The sequence below is a fragment of the Drosophila guanche genome, unplaced genomic scaffold (genome assembly GCF_900245975.1).
Source record: "Drosophila guanche unplaced genomic scaffold, DGUA_6, whole genome shotgun sequence".
NCBI lineage: Eukaryota > Metazoa > Arthropoda > Insecta > Diptera > Drosophilidae > Drosophila > Drosophila guanche.
The window spans coordinates 3,601,942-3,618,158 of NW_022995743.1; the positions used below are offsets into that span (position 1 = coordinate 3,601,942).

General features: G+C 43.2%; 2 protein-coding genes across 4 annotated transcripts in view; one reads left to right on the forward strand and one right to left on the reverse strand.

The window, feature by feature from the left end:
- Positions 1-16,217, reverse strand: part of LOC117589475 (ecdysone receptor) — a 64,964-nt gene that overhangs the window by 32,974 nt on the left and 15,773 nt on the right. Inside the window, exon 1 of one of the 3 annotated variants that reach the window (XM_034281420.1) lies at positions 5,704-5,759. The exons of 1 other annotated variant lie outside the window; for it this stretch is intronic. Coding sequence is in view for 1 of the 2 variants with exons in the window: in XM_034281440.1 (XP_034137331.1) it covers positions 5,704-5,755 (52 nt within the window). In the remaining variant the exon portion in view is untranslated. Of the gene's footprint in view, positions 1-5,703; positions 5,760-16,217 lie in introns of those variants that run through there. One more of the 3 variants, XM_034281440.1, reaches the window with a different exon arrangement.
- LOC117589514 lies at positions 13,767-14,647 on the forward strand. The gene is made up of 2 exons (XM_034281506.1): positions 13,767-14,478; positions 14,537-14,647. Exons 1-2 carry the CDS (start codon positions 13,842-13,844, stop codon positions 14,560-14,562), a joined length of 663 nt encoding a protein of 220 aa, XP_034137397.1. The 5' UTR covers positions 13,767-13,841; the 3' UTR covers positions 14,563-14,647.

The window sequence follows — 16,217 nt, forward strand, 5'->3', positions numbered from 1 at the left end:
CGCGCTCTGTGGTTGGTGTGGGCGAAGGAGAAAAGAAAGAGAAAAAAAAAAAAAAAAACATAAAAAAAGAAAAGCTTCTGCGAGGGGACGGGCGGGGAGGTGGGGGGGGGGGGGGGGGGGGGGGGGGGGCTGGGACAGGCAAGGCTTCTATTTATAGGCGCCGTAATACATAATAAAAGTGATGCACACATGTACACCGGTTACAGCATTCAACAGGTAAACTTCCCATCTAATGTTTGTAGATAAATCCCATTGAAAAGTGCACATAATGTTACACGGTTCCGATAACATCTGCTTTTTGGAACTGCGCTCAATTAACTCGAATAAACAGCATGGGAATTGCTTATAGATAGATCTTTGGTTGCCAAAGGCTAGCAAAAATACTTGCCACAAACTCTTAGCTCAATCCCTCTATTTATGCAGTTTAAGTTATTGTTTTAGCTCCGAAAACCTGTCCGTTTGTGGTGAGATTCCTTCCGCAAATTGGCTGGACACTTTTGACCCTCAAACATGGTCTGACCCCTGGAAATCCATACTAGAGTTATGTACGCGTGCATAACGCTGTCCCCTGCGGAGGCGCTCCACTCGCATGGAAGTATGTCAATGACTTGCACGCGACCACCGACCACGAGAATAGTTGGGTCCTCCCGCCTCCTACTTTTATACACAATACCTAACGAGAGTCTCCTCTCCTCATGCTGTACATTCCCGAATGCAATAAACTTTATTAACTGTGCGACAACGACAACAATTGTTGTACACGCCACACTGGCAAGGGAATTGGGAGTGGGGGTCTTGTGGAGCGAAAACAATTAAATATCCGCTGCCGGCTTGTCCAGAAGGTTTCATAATAGGCCTACGAAACACACAAACACACTTTCTGAATGAATGGTATACATATGTACATATATGTATATGGCGACTATGGATCCTTTTAATTTCCTGCTGTTATTTCCATGCACGTAGCACAGAGAGGGAGGGAGAGAGGAGCCAAGCGCCGCGCCGCGTGATTTCCATTTGCTGTTGGCAGCTCGCGCAGGGCAAACGATGGGAAGGGGGACAAACGCAACAGCCTGAAACATATGCGACACATTCCTACAAGAACCCCCCACCAATTCACACACACACACACACACACACACACACATGCTTATAATGCCAAAGTAAACCAAAAGATAATGGACCTGCGAGGCCCACCCAAAAAGACTTCAACTAATGTTCAGCGCAAGAAAAATAGAAGAGGAAAACGCCAGGGGGTTTGAGAACAAATGGAAGCGCAGAAAGAACTCTTTTTCCTAATGATGGTCATCAAGAGAGAGTATGACATGATATGATATGAGATGATATACTGAGGGAAATAGGGAACTATTTTAAATGAGAGAGATTGCTGGGAGAATGACAGTCGTCTCAATGACAGCCAGAGATACGTATTTTCCCATAGATAATGGCACTACAAGTATAAATATCTCTGTAATATCTGTAAGCAGTTCTCATTAATGTTTGAGCCAACTTTTCAAAGGAAAACTTACTCAAAGAAGGATCCGCTGCCCAATCAACAGATGACCCCATTTTTTGGGCCGTAACTTTTATTTTTCTTCGCTTTGGTTTGCTTTTGGATCTCCCCTGATTGACGTGCAAAAAGGTAAATATATAAGCTAAATATATAAAAGATGTACAGAGTTACTCTGATACATGGTCGTGTGGGGCAAACCCCAATGCTGCTGACAACTTAACGGTGGTTTCTCTCTGTCTCTGTCTCTCTCTCTCTCTTGCTCGGCCTCTCTTTGAACCCAAAAACTGGTTGCGCTTTTGCTTTTCCGCGAATTTTGTTGTCGCTGTCGTTTCGACTTGATTTCGTTTGTTGGTTTTCTTCTTTATCTGGGTGCGGGGGGTTTGCTGATTTGCTTAAACATGAAAAATGGTGCCATTCAATTGACACACATCCAATATATTGGCTAAAAGACAAAGACAGGTGGCGGTTATTTCACAATTAAACGAACTTTGTTTAGGGAAATCTCCGATTAAGAACTTCCAATGAGCATCTTCCATTAGTATAATCATAAGCCCACAGAGCACTCTATAAAGCAGCTCCCCCCCACCACCCATACCAATTATCGTTTTTCTTTCCCTTCTCCAGCTGTTTTTCTTCCCAGGCAGATCTGTGCCACCACAAAATCAATTAGCAATAAAAGCAAATAAAAAGAAACTTATTTTTAATGCCCAAAACCCACAGTCCGGCAAAGATTTATGGCACTTTGTTTCATGCTTTTCAGGCTTTTCCAGCACTCAACAAAAACTTAGAAAAAAGTTGAAAAAGAATCCAAAAATATGTGACATGGCACGCGTCTCAATTGGATGCCCCACCGCCAGCCAAAAATTAATAAAAAATCCAACAAATGTTTGAGCAGGGGGGGGGGGGGGAAGCTGAAGACATCAGCAATTTAGAGCTGCGGGTAATACGTAGCTCATAGATAGACTTTGAGCAAGCCAAAGACAATCGCCGGCAGGCAGGGTAGCCTTGAGGCGCCGAACAGCTATCAATAAACAGAGGTATAAATAATAATAATAATACGAATATAAAGATACTAGCAGAAGGCAAAACACACACAACTGGTTCAGGTCTGCAATCATTTCCTTTTCCGGTTGTGTCTCTTCTCTTCATCTCATTCTCGTTCTATCGATTTGCATATATAATCGATAGACGCATTTGCATACGCATCTCTAGACGATCGAATGACCTTTTACGATCTGTAGACTCACAAATATATAGCTTCTTTTTTTTTTGGTTACAAATAAAGACAAGTGTGAGGACTGTTGGCATTTCTTTTGGGCAATTTTATTTGTGCATAAATACTGATCAGACCTTGATCTGCAGTTGGACACAAGCTCCACTCAGTTAATAGCATTGCAAATACTGCCATTTGTTTTGGTATTAATCATAAATGTTTTAGCATTGATTTAGCAATAAAATGAGACAAGAGACGAGGTCATTACCATACATGGAGCTGCTGCTACTCCGACTCCGACTCCTCCTCCTCCAACGTCTTCTCCAGCTCTGACGTTGTGCAAAAGAAAAAGCTATTTGCTGTCTTTTCACATTGCACGGCTAATCGGAAAGCAACAATAAAATTGTAACAGCTACTAGGAAAACTGTGGAAAGTCATGGAAAAATCTACATCATCAGCGTGAGCCGAGCGTCATCGGCAATTGTCTGCGAAAGTGTCTGTCGACAGCTCAGGTTTTGCTCTTTTTTTTTTTTGTTTCCTTTTCTGCGGCATGTGAAAGTCAGAGCTAAAGAGAAAAACTAAACTGGTTACCCCAGCTGGGTGCTTCGGGAGGCTGCTATATGGCCAGTCAGTGTTAATTACAGCGCGGTAGAGCGAGAGTATGAGTGGGTGAGTGAGTCCTCCACCTGCGCAGAACTCGAGCAGCGGACAGGGAACTCTGAGCAGCAAAACGACTGACAGGATAACGCACTCAATGCAATTGCATCTGCCGGACGGCAGAACAATGGACACATCCAAAGGGGGAGAGGCTGTGCAACACTCCATGTGACTCATGACCCAGTCTGCGTCTGGAGAAGACCAACATATCGATCCAATTGGTGGGTGTCGGCTGAGACGGTTACATTGAACCTGCGTGAGTCTGAGCAGGTGTCTGGCTGGTAGTCTCTCTCTCTCTCTCTCTCACCTGTTGCAAGAACATGCCGCTTAATGGCATTGCATGTTTCACACACTTTGTAAGCGGTTATGGAAAGACTATTAATTGTGCCATTAGAGCGATGTAATTGCAACATTATAGCGTTTATTGGGTGTGGCTAAAACTAAGCGTAAGACCTCTGTTCGGCAGATAAGTGTTTCAAGTGTGGTTGAAATAAGTTTTCATACTTTCAAGATTTGTCTGTGCTTGTTCATTTTCTTTACATTTTCTAAACGAAACTCATTTTGTTATATGTGAAAACTTTACATTTGCTGTGCTGTAATTCTGTAGAAAACCATAGAAAGTGGCAAAAAAAGGAATAACTACATAAACAACATCCGAGTGCCATATAATAATGATGTGCCGTCGTCTGGTTACCCTTGGGCAGTGCAGGGGGGGCCCACAGAACATGACATGGAATGTGCTCCAAGTTGGTTCGCTCGTACATGTGTCTTTATACCTCGTATTTGCATAAAATCGCATTAAAATTTGCCATTTTGCCAACTTTAATGTACCATAAAACACACACAAAAAGAAAAACAACAGCCACGAAGACGATGACGATGACGATGACTACGCCAACCGACCGACCGACCGACCGACTCCATAGGAAACAAGTAACTTTTTTTCGTAGTGTCCAGAAATTGTAGCAAAAGAGAAATAGCGAGAATAATGTGCAGAACAAAAAAAAGAAAGAAAAGCCAAGTAGAAGACGAAACTTGAACCAGGAGAAAATGCCGCCCAGGAAATGGGTGGCCGCCTCCTCCCAGGGGCAGGGGCAGGGGCAGCAAATTAATTGTGGGAGAGTCTAAACTAATGTGGGGACCCAGACCTGGGGCCTGTGCCGCTGTTACCTAATGCCTCATTAGCCGCCTGAAGTTAGGCAAGGCCTGAAGCAAAAATTGAAACCCAAAGGCATTAGGAACTTTTCGTTTTAGGTTTGTTTTTGATAAATCTAATACATGTCCTTCCATAAACTAGGGACTTATGTGCACAAAAAAGAGAATTAGATACAACTAAATTAATTAGAACAGACAAGAAATAAAGCGAAGCAGGAAAAATCCAGCATCTGGCAATTGGTAACCGTTTGGGCTGGGTAAAACTGGGTAAAACTTTTACACATTTCCATGGCATCCATCAATTTGCATATTTGCAAACCAGACTTAAATTTCAATCAAATTCCGATCAAAAAAGGTTTCCACCATTCAATTTGTATTTCCCAGATCCAATTAACCAAATGCCGTATTGATATTTGTTCCCAATCCTGCCACTTCGATTCACACCACATTGAACATCATCAACCGAAGAAGAACATTTGCGTAAATCAGAGGAGTAAATCGAATTCCAAATAGGAAAATCAATGCCCACTTGAATTTATGAATGTATCCACACACAGTACAATACATGCTCGTATTTCCCCAGGCATATTTTCGGCATTCCAATTACACAGTCAAGTGATTCCCCCCCCTCCAGATTGCACAGCATAAATATATTTATATTGATGTTTAGGCAGAAAAATTTACAATTTTCGTTCGGTGTTCGGCCTTTAATTGGCCGCCTGTCAGTTGTCATGACAATAATTAATGTGTTACCAATCGCATGTACAGGGTAACATGTGTATCTTTTGGTACATCATAATGGTGTGTTGTATCTATGTATCTACGTATCTATGCTGTGCGTACTGTGTGTATCTTGGCATTGAAAACTGCCGCACATGTTATTTCTGCACCGAAAGGGAAATGGTAAATGGAAAATGGAAAATGGAAAATGAGGTGACAACTGAGTCAAGACAAGCCAGCCACAAACACACATTCGATTTTTCCAAAAGAAAACAAACAGATTTACGTGACTTTTAGCCAAAATTCGAGAACTTGTTGCGTTTCAAAGGGACTTTTGACCCTTTCTTTCTTTCAGTGGACCACAAAATGTTGTTCTTGTTGTTGTTGTTGTTAAAGAAAACGAGCTGGTTCTTGAGATCTATTTCCCCTTTGTGTGTCCACTCACCATATGCATCTATATAGTGCGCCAATTCAGCTACTAATCCACAGATATCCATGAAAATTCAAAAAAAAAAAAAACATTTTTTTTTTTTTTTTTCTCCATTTTTTTTAAAAAAAAAAATTTAATGGGTTTTCTCCCAGGGTTGGGGGGGGGGGGGGGGGGGGGGGGAGATGATCCCTTGAGAATGCTGAGACCTGACACTCACTCGCGCGTCAGAGACATCCTTGATGTCTGAATAACAGGAGTTCTCTTCTCTTCTCTTCTCTCTCTCTGCTGAGAATGTGTCTTCACGATTTGTTTGCACTTCTATATATAATATCTATACAAATATGAATATATGAATATATATTTTAAGAAATATAATACACTTTTCTCTCTCTCTTTCTCTTTCGTATGATTTGTGGTTTTGGTTCTCAGCTACAATGCGTTTTGCACTTTTCTTTCGAATTGCACTTGTTGTGGGGAATTTTAACGGGATATTTGAGGGATATTATATGGGGATCGATCTCTCTTTTAACAATTTCTCATAGATACTATAGGCAATGCAACATTTGGTTTTTATACTTCATTTCTTTCTTTATTTGTGTGTGTGTGTTGGGTGGATGAGGGGCGGGCGAAACCTTTGTTTATATTTCTTAATTTTCCTTTTTGTTTCGTTTGGTAAGATTTGTATGTTTTATTTTATGTTTTATGTAAATTTGAAAGCAAAACACAAACAGCGGACAAACGAGCGCACGAACGGAGACGAGCGGACGATCGAATCGAGCGAGCCAACCGTGCGGACGAGAACCGTTAATAACAAAATCCAAAAAACAACTCCAAGAGCGAAATGAACGGAATGTTTCAACGCCACCAAAACACGTCTGAAATGAATTCACCACGAAACACACCACCACCACAGGCACTCACACACGCACACTCACAGAGAGACAGCGAGAGAGTAAAAGTCGAAAGCGGAATCAACGCTAAAGTTAAATGTGAAACGCAACCCACACACACACACACACAGTTACTCACGAGAGTATCTCTCCCTCTCAGGCTTGAATGAAAAATGCCGATGCAATCGTGAGATACTTTTTGCCCTACGCTCTCTCTCGCCTCCTCTCTCTCTCTCTCTCTCTCTCTTTGTGTGTTTACTCTCTGCCGCTCTGGAGCTAAATGTGTGTGTTCGTGTCGCTTTCCTTTATTTGCCTTCATTTATTGTATTTTTTGTCTGTTTTCTATCGGTTCTTCCTCACTTTTCTGTTGTTTTTGTATTCCTCTTTCGATTGCTGTTGCTGTTGTTGTTGTCGTTGCTGTCGCTACTTTCGGGTGCACAAGTGCAAATTCACACGTACATTCGAAATGTACGCTGGCACAGTGGCACAAAAGCAAGCGAAATTGGAATCAAATGTTTCAAAGGTACAATTGGTAGAGTTGTAAAAGTGTTTGGGGAAAACTTTAGAGGAGTTTCAGCGCGTGTCTTAGATAAATTCTCAAGAATCCCCTCCAATAATAGTTTCAGGGGTTCAAACATTTGCTCTGATTTCTTGAAATTCTCAGAGCTCTTGAAATGATGGTAGATGCAAATCAGCACTTTCCATTGTATCTACACTCTATTGCTCATCCCAAGACATGTCCACCTGCCCTAAAGTCACATTTTTAACGCAATAATTCTTTGGCAATGAATAGAATCACAGCCCTGGTCATAGAATCCTTTGCAGAGCTCACTAAATTGGAACAATTCCAATTCGATATATTCACACAGCAAAGGAAAATGAAATTTTCCCCCTTGGGAGAGAGGTGCACAAGAAAGAACTGAACATCGAATGAGACGTAATTGATGGAAAGGCAGCCACCAGCAGATCAACAAAAGTCATGCAACAACAGTAAAAGTAATAACAACAGCAACAACACAGATACAGAATGTATCTATGAGTAGGTGTACGTGAGTGTTGGTCCGTTTTCTGTCTGTATATTTGTATAGCGATTGACCGTCGTCGTCTGTTGGGCGGCGTATAAATTGCACATTTCAAATACATTGTGGTTAAAAAGTAAATGCAAAGCGAGATACAGATACACGCTCTCTCTCTCTCTCTCTCGCTCTCTCCGGTCTCCACTCTCCTCCATCTCCACCTGACGGCTGTCTGTCTGCGTGTGCGTGTGTGTGAGGCAAGTTCAAGTGTAGAATGCAATGGAGAGCAACTGCAATCTCTCTCTCTCTCTCTCTCGCTCTGTACGCATACGCATAGAAAAGCCGGCAAAGTATCTTCAATCGAAAAGAAGGGACACTGAGCACGGGCAGAGGGGTACCCTCAGAGAGAGAGAGAGAGAGAAATTCACCACAGTCTATGCTCGCTCGCTCTCTCTCCCACTCTCGTTTTGGCGGCTAGACACCACATTGAACCACAAAGAGTTCAAGATTGAAAACACAAAATATCAACAATGACAGCTGAGTAGTGTGTGCCCCACAGCGGGGGAGGGTGTGGAGAGGGTGCTCGTTCTCTCTCTATGAAAATCTTCTCTCACGTATGTCTCTCTCTCTCTTTCTGTTTGTGTTTGTTTATCCCTACAAATACAGCTGCCGCCCAGAGCCTTCTGCATTCTATGATTTGTCTGCCACAGATTCTGCCTCTCTCGCTCCCACGCCCACCGAGCCCACACCCACATCCATCAGGCAACACTCCCACCCCCTTACCAGGCCTTTTCCCTTCTCTAAACCAACCCACCCACACACACCCTTTTGACGCTTCTTGGCCGACTGCCAAACGACTCGACTCGACTCGACTCGACGCGACTCACTCTCCTCCGTCAGTTCAGTAGTACAGTGGAACAAATTGCTTTGGGTGTGAGTGCAACAGTCAGTGTATCGGTGTGTGCTTCTGCACTTGTGTGCATGTGTGCGTGAGAGAGAGAGAGAGAGAGAGAGATTGTCTAGTTTGTCTAGCTGCGGGGGAGGAAGGGAGGGAGGAAGTCATGTGCACGCCGTTTGTTGGGGTAGTTCTCGCCGGCAGAAAAGATAAATAGAAATAGAGAAATAGACGAGAGCAAAGAGGAAACTGAGAAAAGTGGAAAGAGATTTACATACACAAGTATGTATGTATGTATGTATATTCTGATGTATGGCACTGTGCATACCCTGGAGTGTGAGGGCAGCTACAGTTTCCTTTTATCCCTTGAACCTCGCTTGACTTTAAATACCATTTTGATGCAAAGCGACACTTTTAAAGATACGTTTTTTACCCCAAAGGCTTGTTTATATTTTACAAATTCAGAAAATGTAAAGCGCTGTCTCTAAAACTAGTTCACACCACAGATCTGGGTACTATAGTTGTATAAATACCACCCATTCTTGATTGCTAACAACTCGCAGACACATTATGTATCTGTAGCTTTACACCACACTCCAGCTATCTGTGCATCTGTGCACACTCGTAGTACTCGTAGCCAAAGAAAATGGAGAGAAAAAAAGAAAGAAAAACTTGTCTACATGCCTGTCGTACAAGCTGCAAAATTTATGCGAAGACACACAAATCCACTGAACGAGAGACCCCGACATCAACGAGAGACATTGGTTGGTGCTGCCGCCTGCTGCCTCATGGCTGTAGTTTTGCCCATAGACAGACCTGCACCACCAACACCAACACCAACATGCAGCATGCACCACTCCACTGGATTTCAATCCCCCCCCATTAGCTCCACGCTCCACTCTGCACAGCATGTATGTATGCATGTGGACCCCCCGACATAGGCATGGACATAATAATTTGTTGGATTTTCTTTTGCCAGTCTGGTTTGCCTTGTTTGGCGCGGATTCGAAGCGGGTTCGGTGAGGTTTCGACACGGGTTCGGCTTGCCGTCGGTTTGGTTTGGTTCGGTTTGGTTCGGTTCGGGCATGATTTTGACTTTGAATCGGGCGCCGTGCCACAGCACAGCGCAAGATGTAGACGGGCAGGAGGAGGCAATCGCAAAGTCAGGTTTAATGTCGTTCAGTGGCGCGGCGGCTTTTTTCTGTTGCCGTTGAGGTAGTCAAAGCCACGCGACAGAGAATCAGAGAGAGAAAGAGAGCGACAGCGACAGCGAGAGTAAGAGTAAGAGGGAAAGGCAAAAAGGGAACCATGACATCAAAAGTGGGCTGAGGCCGCAGCGCTCGTCGTCGTCGTTGTCGTGGCCCAAGGAACCGCACAAAGACCGAAAGACACCCAACGAGCGACCGACAGACCGACAGACCGAGCGACCGAACGACCGACAGACCAAGCGACCGTGTGGGCAAATAGTCAAATAGTCGGTGGGGGTATGGTGTATATCGGTGGTTGTTTCCCGATAAGCGTCTATGAATGGGTAATGTAATGTAATGGTGGGGCACTGGCGGACGGCAGAGACAGTGCAAGAGCTGGGTCGGGGGGCAGTGATGGGCAGGGTACATTGCAGGGAGTTGTCCAACAATACATCGAAGTAAATATATATTCTCCAATACATAAGTGAACCCTAAATGGTTGGTGGAAGGTCGCACATGGCACAGTGGGATAAATCTGCATTAAATGAAAGTGGAAAATGCAATTGAAATGGGGAAATGTCTGCCACTATCGATGGATTATGTGACACGAGACACGATAATATAACAATTCCATAGATCCCTTGTCTTTCCCTTAATTCTGTATTTTCCACACAATTTCCATGCCATAAATCAAAGAGAATAAATACATAAATATACCTTAAAGATATTCCTCCCACAATCTCCAAATGTTGCACTCAATGCACAAAAATGCACTTTAAATTCCCTTCCTGACTGTGGAATTCATATCAAAAGACACAATAGACGTAGCCCCTATCTGTGCCCCTTCCCTTCCCCCACAGAGCCCGTCTAATGCATTTCCCTGTCTTATCAATTCAGTTTTTGGCGCCACTGGACAATCGATCGACACTTGCATTTTATTATCTACATTTCCTTGACTTTTGTTCTCATAAATTGTTTTATGGCCGCACTTACCATTCTAGCAGACATTAACATAATATAATTGGAACTTTAATGCCAAGAGCAACGACTGATCTGAACGATAACTCACCTGAAAAGGAACAAAGATTATTTCATTAATTAACATCTTCAGAGTGGAAAGAGTATTATAATCTACATAGTTCCTGTGCTGTATCTAGAAGGTCGTTCCATTGATAAACGAAACCCAGTTCGATGCATTGACAAGAAATTAGCACTTAACACATTTTCGCCCCTTATTTGTTTGTTTGTTGTGTTTGTTTTTTCGCGGAAAAACCTTGACTGACTGTAGTGTGACTGACATTTCCCACTGCAGGAAGAGTGTGGAGCTGAGGGCCAGATAATTTTCCGAAATTCATTCATGGGAGTCATGCGAGTTGGCAAAGCATTAAAAATTCTTTATTATTTGTTCACGTTTCTCGTGCCAAGAAGCCAGACCCAGAGCCAAGCCTGAGCTTAAATGCGAAATGCAAATTGAATTTGAAAATTGCCACCGACACTTGACGTCGTGGCCTGTCTACGAAAAAATAATAAAAATAAATAAAGTTGAATAAAATGCAAAACAACAAATAAAAGCATAAAAACCGCAATATGCCGGGGCAGGGAGGAGGAGGAGGGGGTATGTACACAAAGCTAGCTTGGACTCCCCATTGAGTGCCTCATTCCCACCTCGCTGGAGATCTCTGAATGATTCTGTGCAGAGTCAGACGGCAGGCAGGCAATGCTCCACAGCTGAATGGAATGGATATTTAGCTGTGTGTCTGGAATTTGATTAAAATAATTTACTGATGCTGGCAGCTGCCGTCTGCCAGTTTCTTGTGAGCTATAGACGAGACGTGCATGCAGGTGTACAGTGCGTTTCAGGGCGGCAAAAAATATATCTAATATGTGCAGGGCTGAGCTGTGCACGCTTTCAAGTGGTCAAGTTACATTTTTGCCATCCAACATCATCTATGACTGTCTCTCTCCTTCTCTGTTATGCCCATGAAACGCACTGTACCTTTCATTTGATTCATGCTACATGCGATTATTATTATATTTCGTGATTTATGCTGACATGCGTGACATTATTTCATTCCAAGTGACAATTTGAGGCGTTGTTGCCTGGCACCAGAAACGTTTCATTTTTATTCACGAGTACACGAGTGCACTCGTAAATTATATTCGTTGTCGAACGTATGTTTTGGCATCCTCCAGGGTGCTAGATCATGATGCAACCTGACAGACAGCGTACCCCAGCAATCGATTGTTGCATACTAAACAGAAGTCCCGTACCCCGTGTCCGTGCCCGTGGCATGTGCACCACAGGCGAGACCTTGGGCACGCCTTCCTTCTATCGATAACAGTTTCCTGTGCATAATGGACAACAAATAGACAGAATGACGGGAATTCATCTCAAAGTCTCTCATCACACAAGTCAGGAGGAGAATTTTCTGGTTGTGCTCTGGCAATCTTCCAGATTGCAACTCTTTTTCATAGTTTTCATAGCAAAGATCAGTCTGGCAGGGTGTTCCCTGCCTTATTCCTCTTGTTTACTGTAACCTTGTAAGCAAACAAAAAGAGAGTGGGGGGTCTGGTCTGCTTGTGTGTGTGCAACACGCGCCAGAGCTTAGGGCTCTCCCCCCGCTCTCTGACAGCTTTGACAGAGGGAGAGAGAGAGCTTCTTGCCGGCTGCTGGCTGCTGGCGTGTCGGAAATAGCCGCAACGCACTTGTCACAACACAATCTGCGCTTTACTCAATTGAAACCCTTCCTTTCTTCCTGCCTTTGCTGCCCTTCCTTCCACGAATTAACACCAGCCCAAAGCTCTGCCCCACTCTGAAAGTTGTGTAAATTATTTTTAAATTGCAGATATTTAATCAAGTGTGAGGTCTGTTGCGTTGCTGTTCCACCACTTTGTATGCATGTCAAACAATTAATTAGTGCACAATTCTCTCTATTCCTCTCCCCCCTTGCTTTCCTCTTTTCTCTTCTTAATATTATTGTTCATTTTTGCTGCTGCTTTAGCAAGTTGTTTGCCTTGAACTTGTATTTCGATGACAATCGAAGCAAAGCAAATGAGTTGAAAGATTGCTGCACATATGCTGCAGATATTTCAGCTTAAAGATCCTTTTAGTTATATTTAAAACCTAAATTCTGTCTAGAAAATCCCCCAATCAGCCATAAATCCATTTGCACTGCCATATTTGTTGTTGGCCACAAAATGAAGTTACCCCAGATGTCGCCGGTCGCCGTGAACTCTAAAAGTGCACAAGCTCGTACCAAAAAATATATCTGTAGGTATGCCCCTCGCATATACTGTGTATGAATAATCATTTGCGGTGCGCCTGCCATAAGTTCATTGAACGAACAGGCAGGCAGGCGACGTTGAGCAGCATTTGCTGCGGTTCTTACTCATTATTGGCTGAGTTTTACCTAATTAAGTCAACAAAGTGGGGAAAATCCCACACGCAGTGGCACACAAACTGACAACCCACCCACCCACCAGCCCCCCTGCCTGTCATTGTCTGGCTACCGAAAAATAATAAGGAAAATCTGATGGCCCAAACAAGAAATGCTCTATGGAAAGAGCAAAAACAACAGCAAAAGTGCGATCAGTTGAAATGCTGAAAGATCAGCAGGGAGAAGGGCTTTTCCGATAGTATAAAATATGTAAGCAAAAGTTCAGGAAAGAGCATCAACTGGGTTGCCCGGTGGCAAAGCCAACAAAAACAAAATCAAATGCAATTATTAGACCACGCATAAAAATAACAAAATTAGGCATAATTTTTGTAGACATAGACGGGATAGCATTTAATAAAATTATCCCCCCCCCACACACCGCACAACAAAAGGGTTGCTGGAAGGGGCAGCACGACTGACACCCGTCTGGCAACGACCCCAACTCCGACACTCACTTATTAACACGAACCGCGCGAAAGTTTCATTTCTTTGGTGGCTTCTTGTTTTGTTTTTGTACACACCAAATGGCCCTCTAATTGGGTCGAGACATGGCACGGGCCAAGTCCAGACACGTCAACAAAAAAAGAACCTTTTGAAAGTAGAAAAGTCGCAGCACATCGTAGCAGTCTGGGGAAAGGATTTCACTGGATAAACCTTATTCCCAAACGAAATCTCAGTCACCATCAATCAGACTAGCCCCCCACATAATCACAACGGAAAATTGAGCAATGGAAAACATAACGTTGGAAAACGAAAAAATAAGCGAAAACCCTGTCAAGGACTTTGTAAGCGTGTTCCTGTGGATGTTCCGCTTGAAAGGATATGCCCGCGGATTCCTGTGGATGTTCATTGGTATTTTGGGCCTCGTGAAAGCTTTTTACATTTTCGGTTACTTTTTGCACGGTCTGCCGCTCCGCTCGATGGACCACAAGTGGGTGGAGAAGTGGACGCTGCACCAGGAGATGGAAAAGAAGCGAGAATTTCAGTTGGAGGAGCTGATCGAGAAAAATAAGAAACTAGAAAACTTGGTGCAGGAACTGAAGGAGTACAATGCACTACAAGAGAAGAACAGCGAAGAGCCACAGCAAGAACCGACGAACTGTCTGAACAATGTCTACATAAAGAATAATCACTACCATCTGACCAACCAGATGTTTGTCAACGGCGAACACTTTGATCTCAACACCGCGAACTCTGCGCCTCTGGCTCCAAACGTGGAGCCCAATATCTGGATGAAGTACCTCAAGCAGCGCCAGTCCCTGATGCCATGCGAGTCCATTGTCGATGCCACAGCTATGATTGAAGATACTCCTGGCCGTCATGAGCCCACCATTATGGGCACCCAGGAGATGGAGGAGTTGCAGGGTGAGTGAAAAGTCGATCTAATCTGATTCTGACTCTAAAGTCTGGCACTTCCTTTCAGGCATGCGCCCTTCTATTAATGCCTAGCTTTACGTTCATTTCATAAATATGTTCACGTTTTAGCAGCTTAAGAAATAAACAAAAAAAAAGAATACATAAGAAGACACAATAAATACACTAAATACATAAAAACACTGAAAAATATACAACAATTTGCTCTTTTATCAAAGGTTTTGGGCAACGATTCGTGGACTAAGTTTCGCTTCTTGTTCTTAATCTGATTCTGATTCTGATTCTGATTCTTTGCAGCTAAAAATGTTTATAGTTATCCATCCTTTTGCCTCTCCTAATCCTCACTGAACAGAGTTGAGTGTTGGGAATCGATCAATTTGGCTTTCCTTTTGCAATCATTTGAAACGGAAATGCCCGAATACTCGTGTTTGAGTTCGTGTTGATTTATTTGCATAAACGATATATAAATATATTTATTTGTTTTATCCAATTTCCGTTAAGTGCTCAAACCGTTTCTATTTGCTCTTGCCCACAGACTCCTCCCGCTTGACATCTGCCGAAGAGGAAACAAAACAAATGCAAAAATATGCGTCTGCCCCGTCCATCGAGTCGTATTCCATGTGGCACCGAACCGCTCCCTCGAACCGCTAAGACGATGACTTATCAACGCAGAGTTAAGCGATTGCTCTCCCTCTCTCTCTCTCTCTCTCTTCGGGCATATCTCTCTCTTTCTGCGCCGCCTGCTGGTGGGGTCAGTGGCAGTTATCGTTGCAATTTTGTAATCAGTCGCCAGCTCAAGGTTAAATTCTCGCCGCGGCACAGTGGGGCAATCTCGATGGGCTTTTTTTCGGGCTTCCTTCTGCATCTACGGCTGCTTCCGTTGTCTCCTGATTTTGTTTGGGTGTAGTGGGGGAATATCGAGGGTTTTTCATTTGCTCTGGGTCTCGTTTGGTGTTTTTTTGATGGCCACTTTGTGGGTCATTTGCCCGTCTGGCACTCCAAATTTCTTCATGTTTTTTAGGTGTATATATTCACATACATATGTATTTTTTTGCTTGTATTTTGTGATTGTCACTTTTGTTGATTTAGATTTATGGCCATTTAAATGCAATTCCATTGTATTTACTGGATCACTTTTTGTGCACTGACTTGGGTCCACCTCTCTCTCTCTCTCTTTCTTTTATTTTTACTTTTTCTTACTGTCTGGTGATGATTGTTGATGATGTTGATAATGATGAAGGCTCAATCGATTAGCGGTGATTGCTGCAAGCACACAATTTGGGCTCTGATGAAGTCATTGACTGGACACAAGATATTTGTTATCGATAGCATCGATATATTAATGCTAACTACCGATATAATTCCATTTTAGTCACAGCCAACCAATTAAAGTAGATTTCATCAAAGCTTGTGTACAAAATTCTTCATTTGATGTCCTCCATCGGCACCCGTATGATCCACTTCTCTCATTCTGGCTGTGTCAGGGCCTCATAACCAGCAAACCAACGTCATTGAGGGGCCCACATCTTTTAATTGTTATCGTCGGGTGTCAGCCACACGCCTCCCACACTCACACATATTGCATAAAGCCAAGAGCCAAGCCATGACGCAGCTCCTGAAGGACCTTTCGCTAGACAGTTCCTAAGTCTTATGCCACAAAGAAAGTGCGCAAATGAAAACTGTTATTATTTATAGATCGAAGAAAGGGAACGTGGAGAGCAAAATTTACA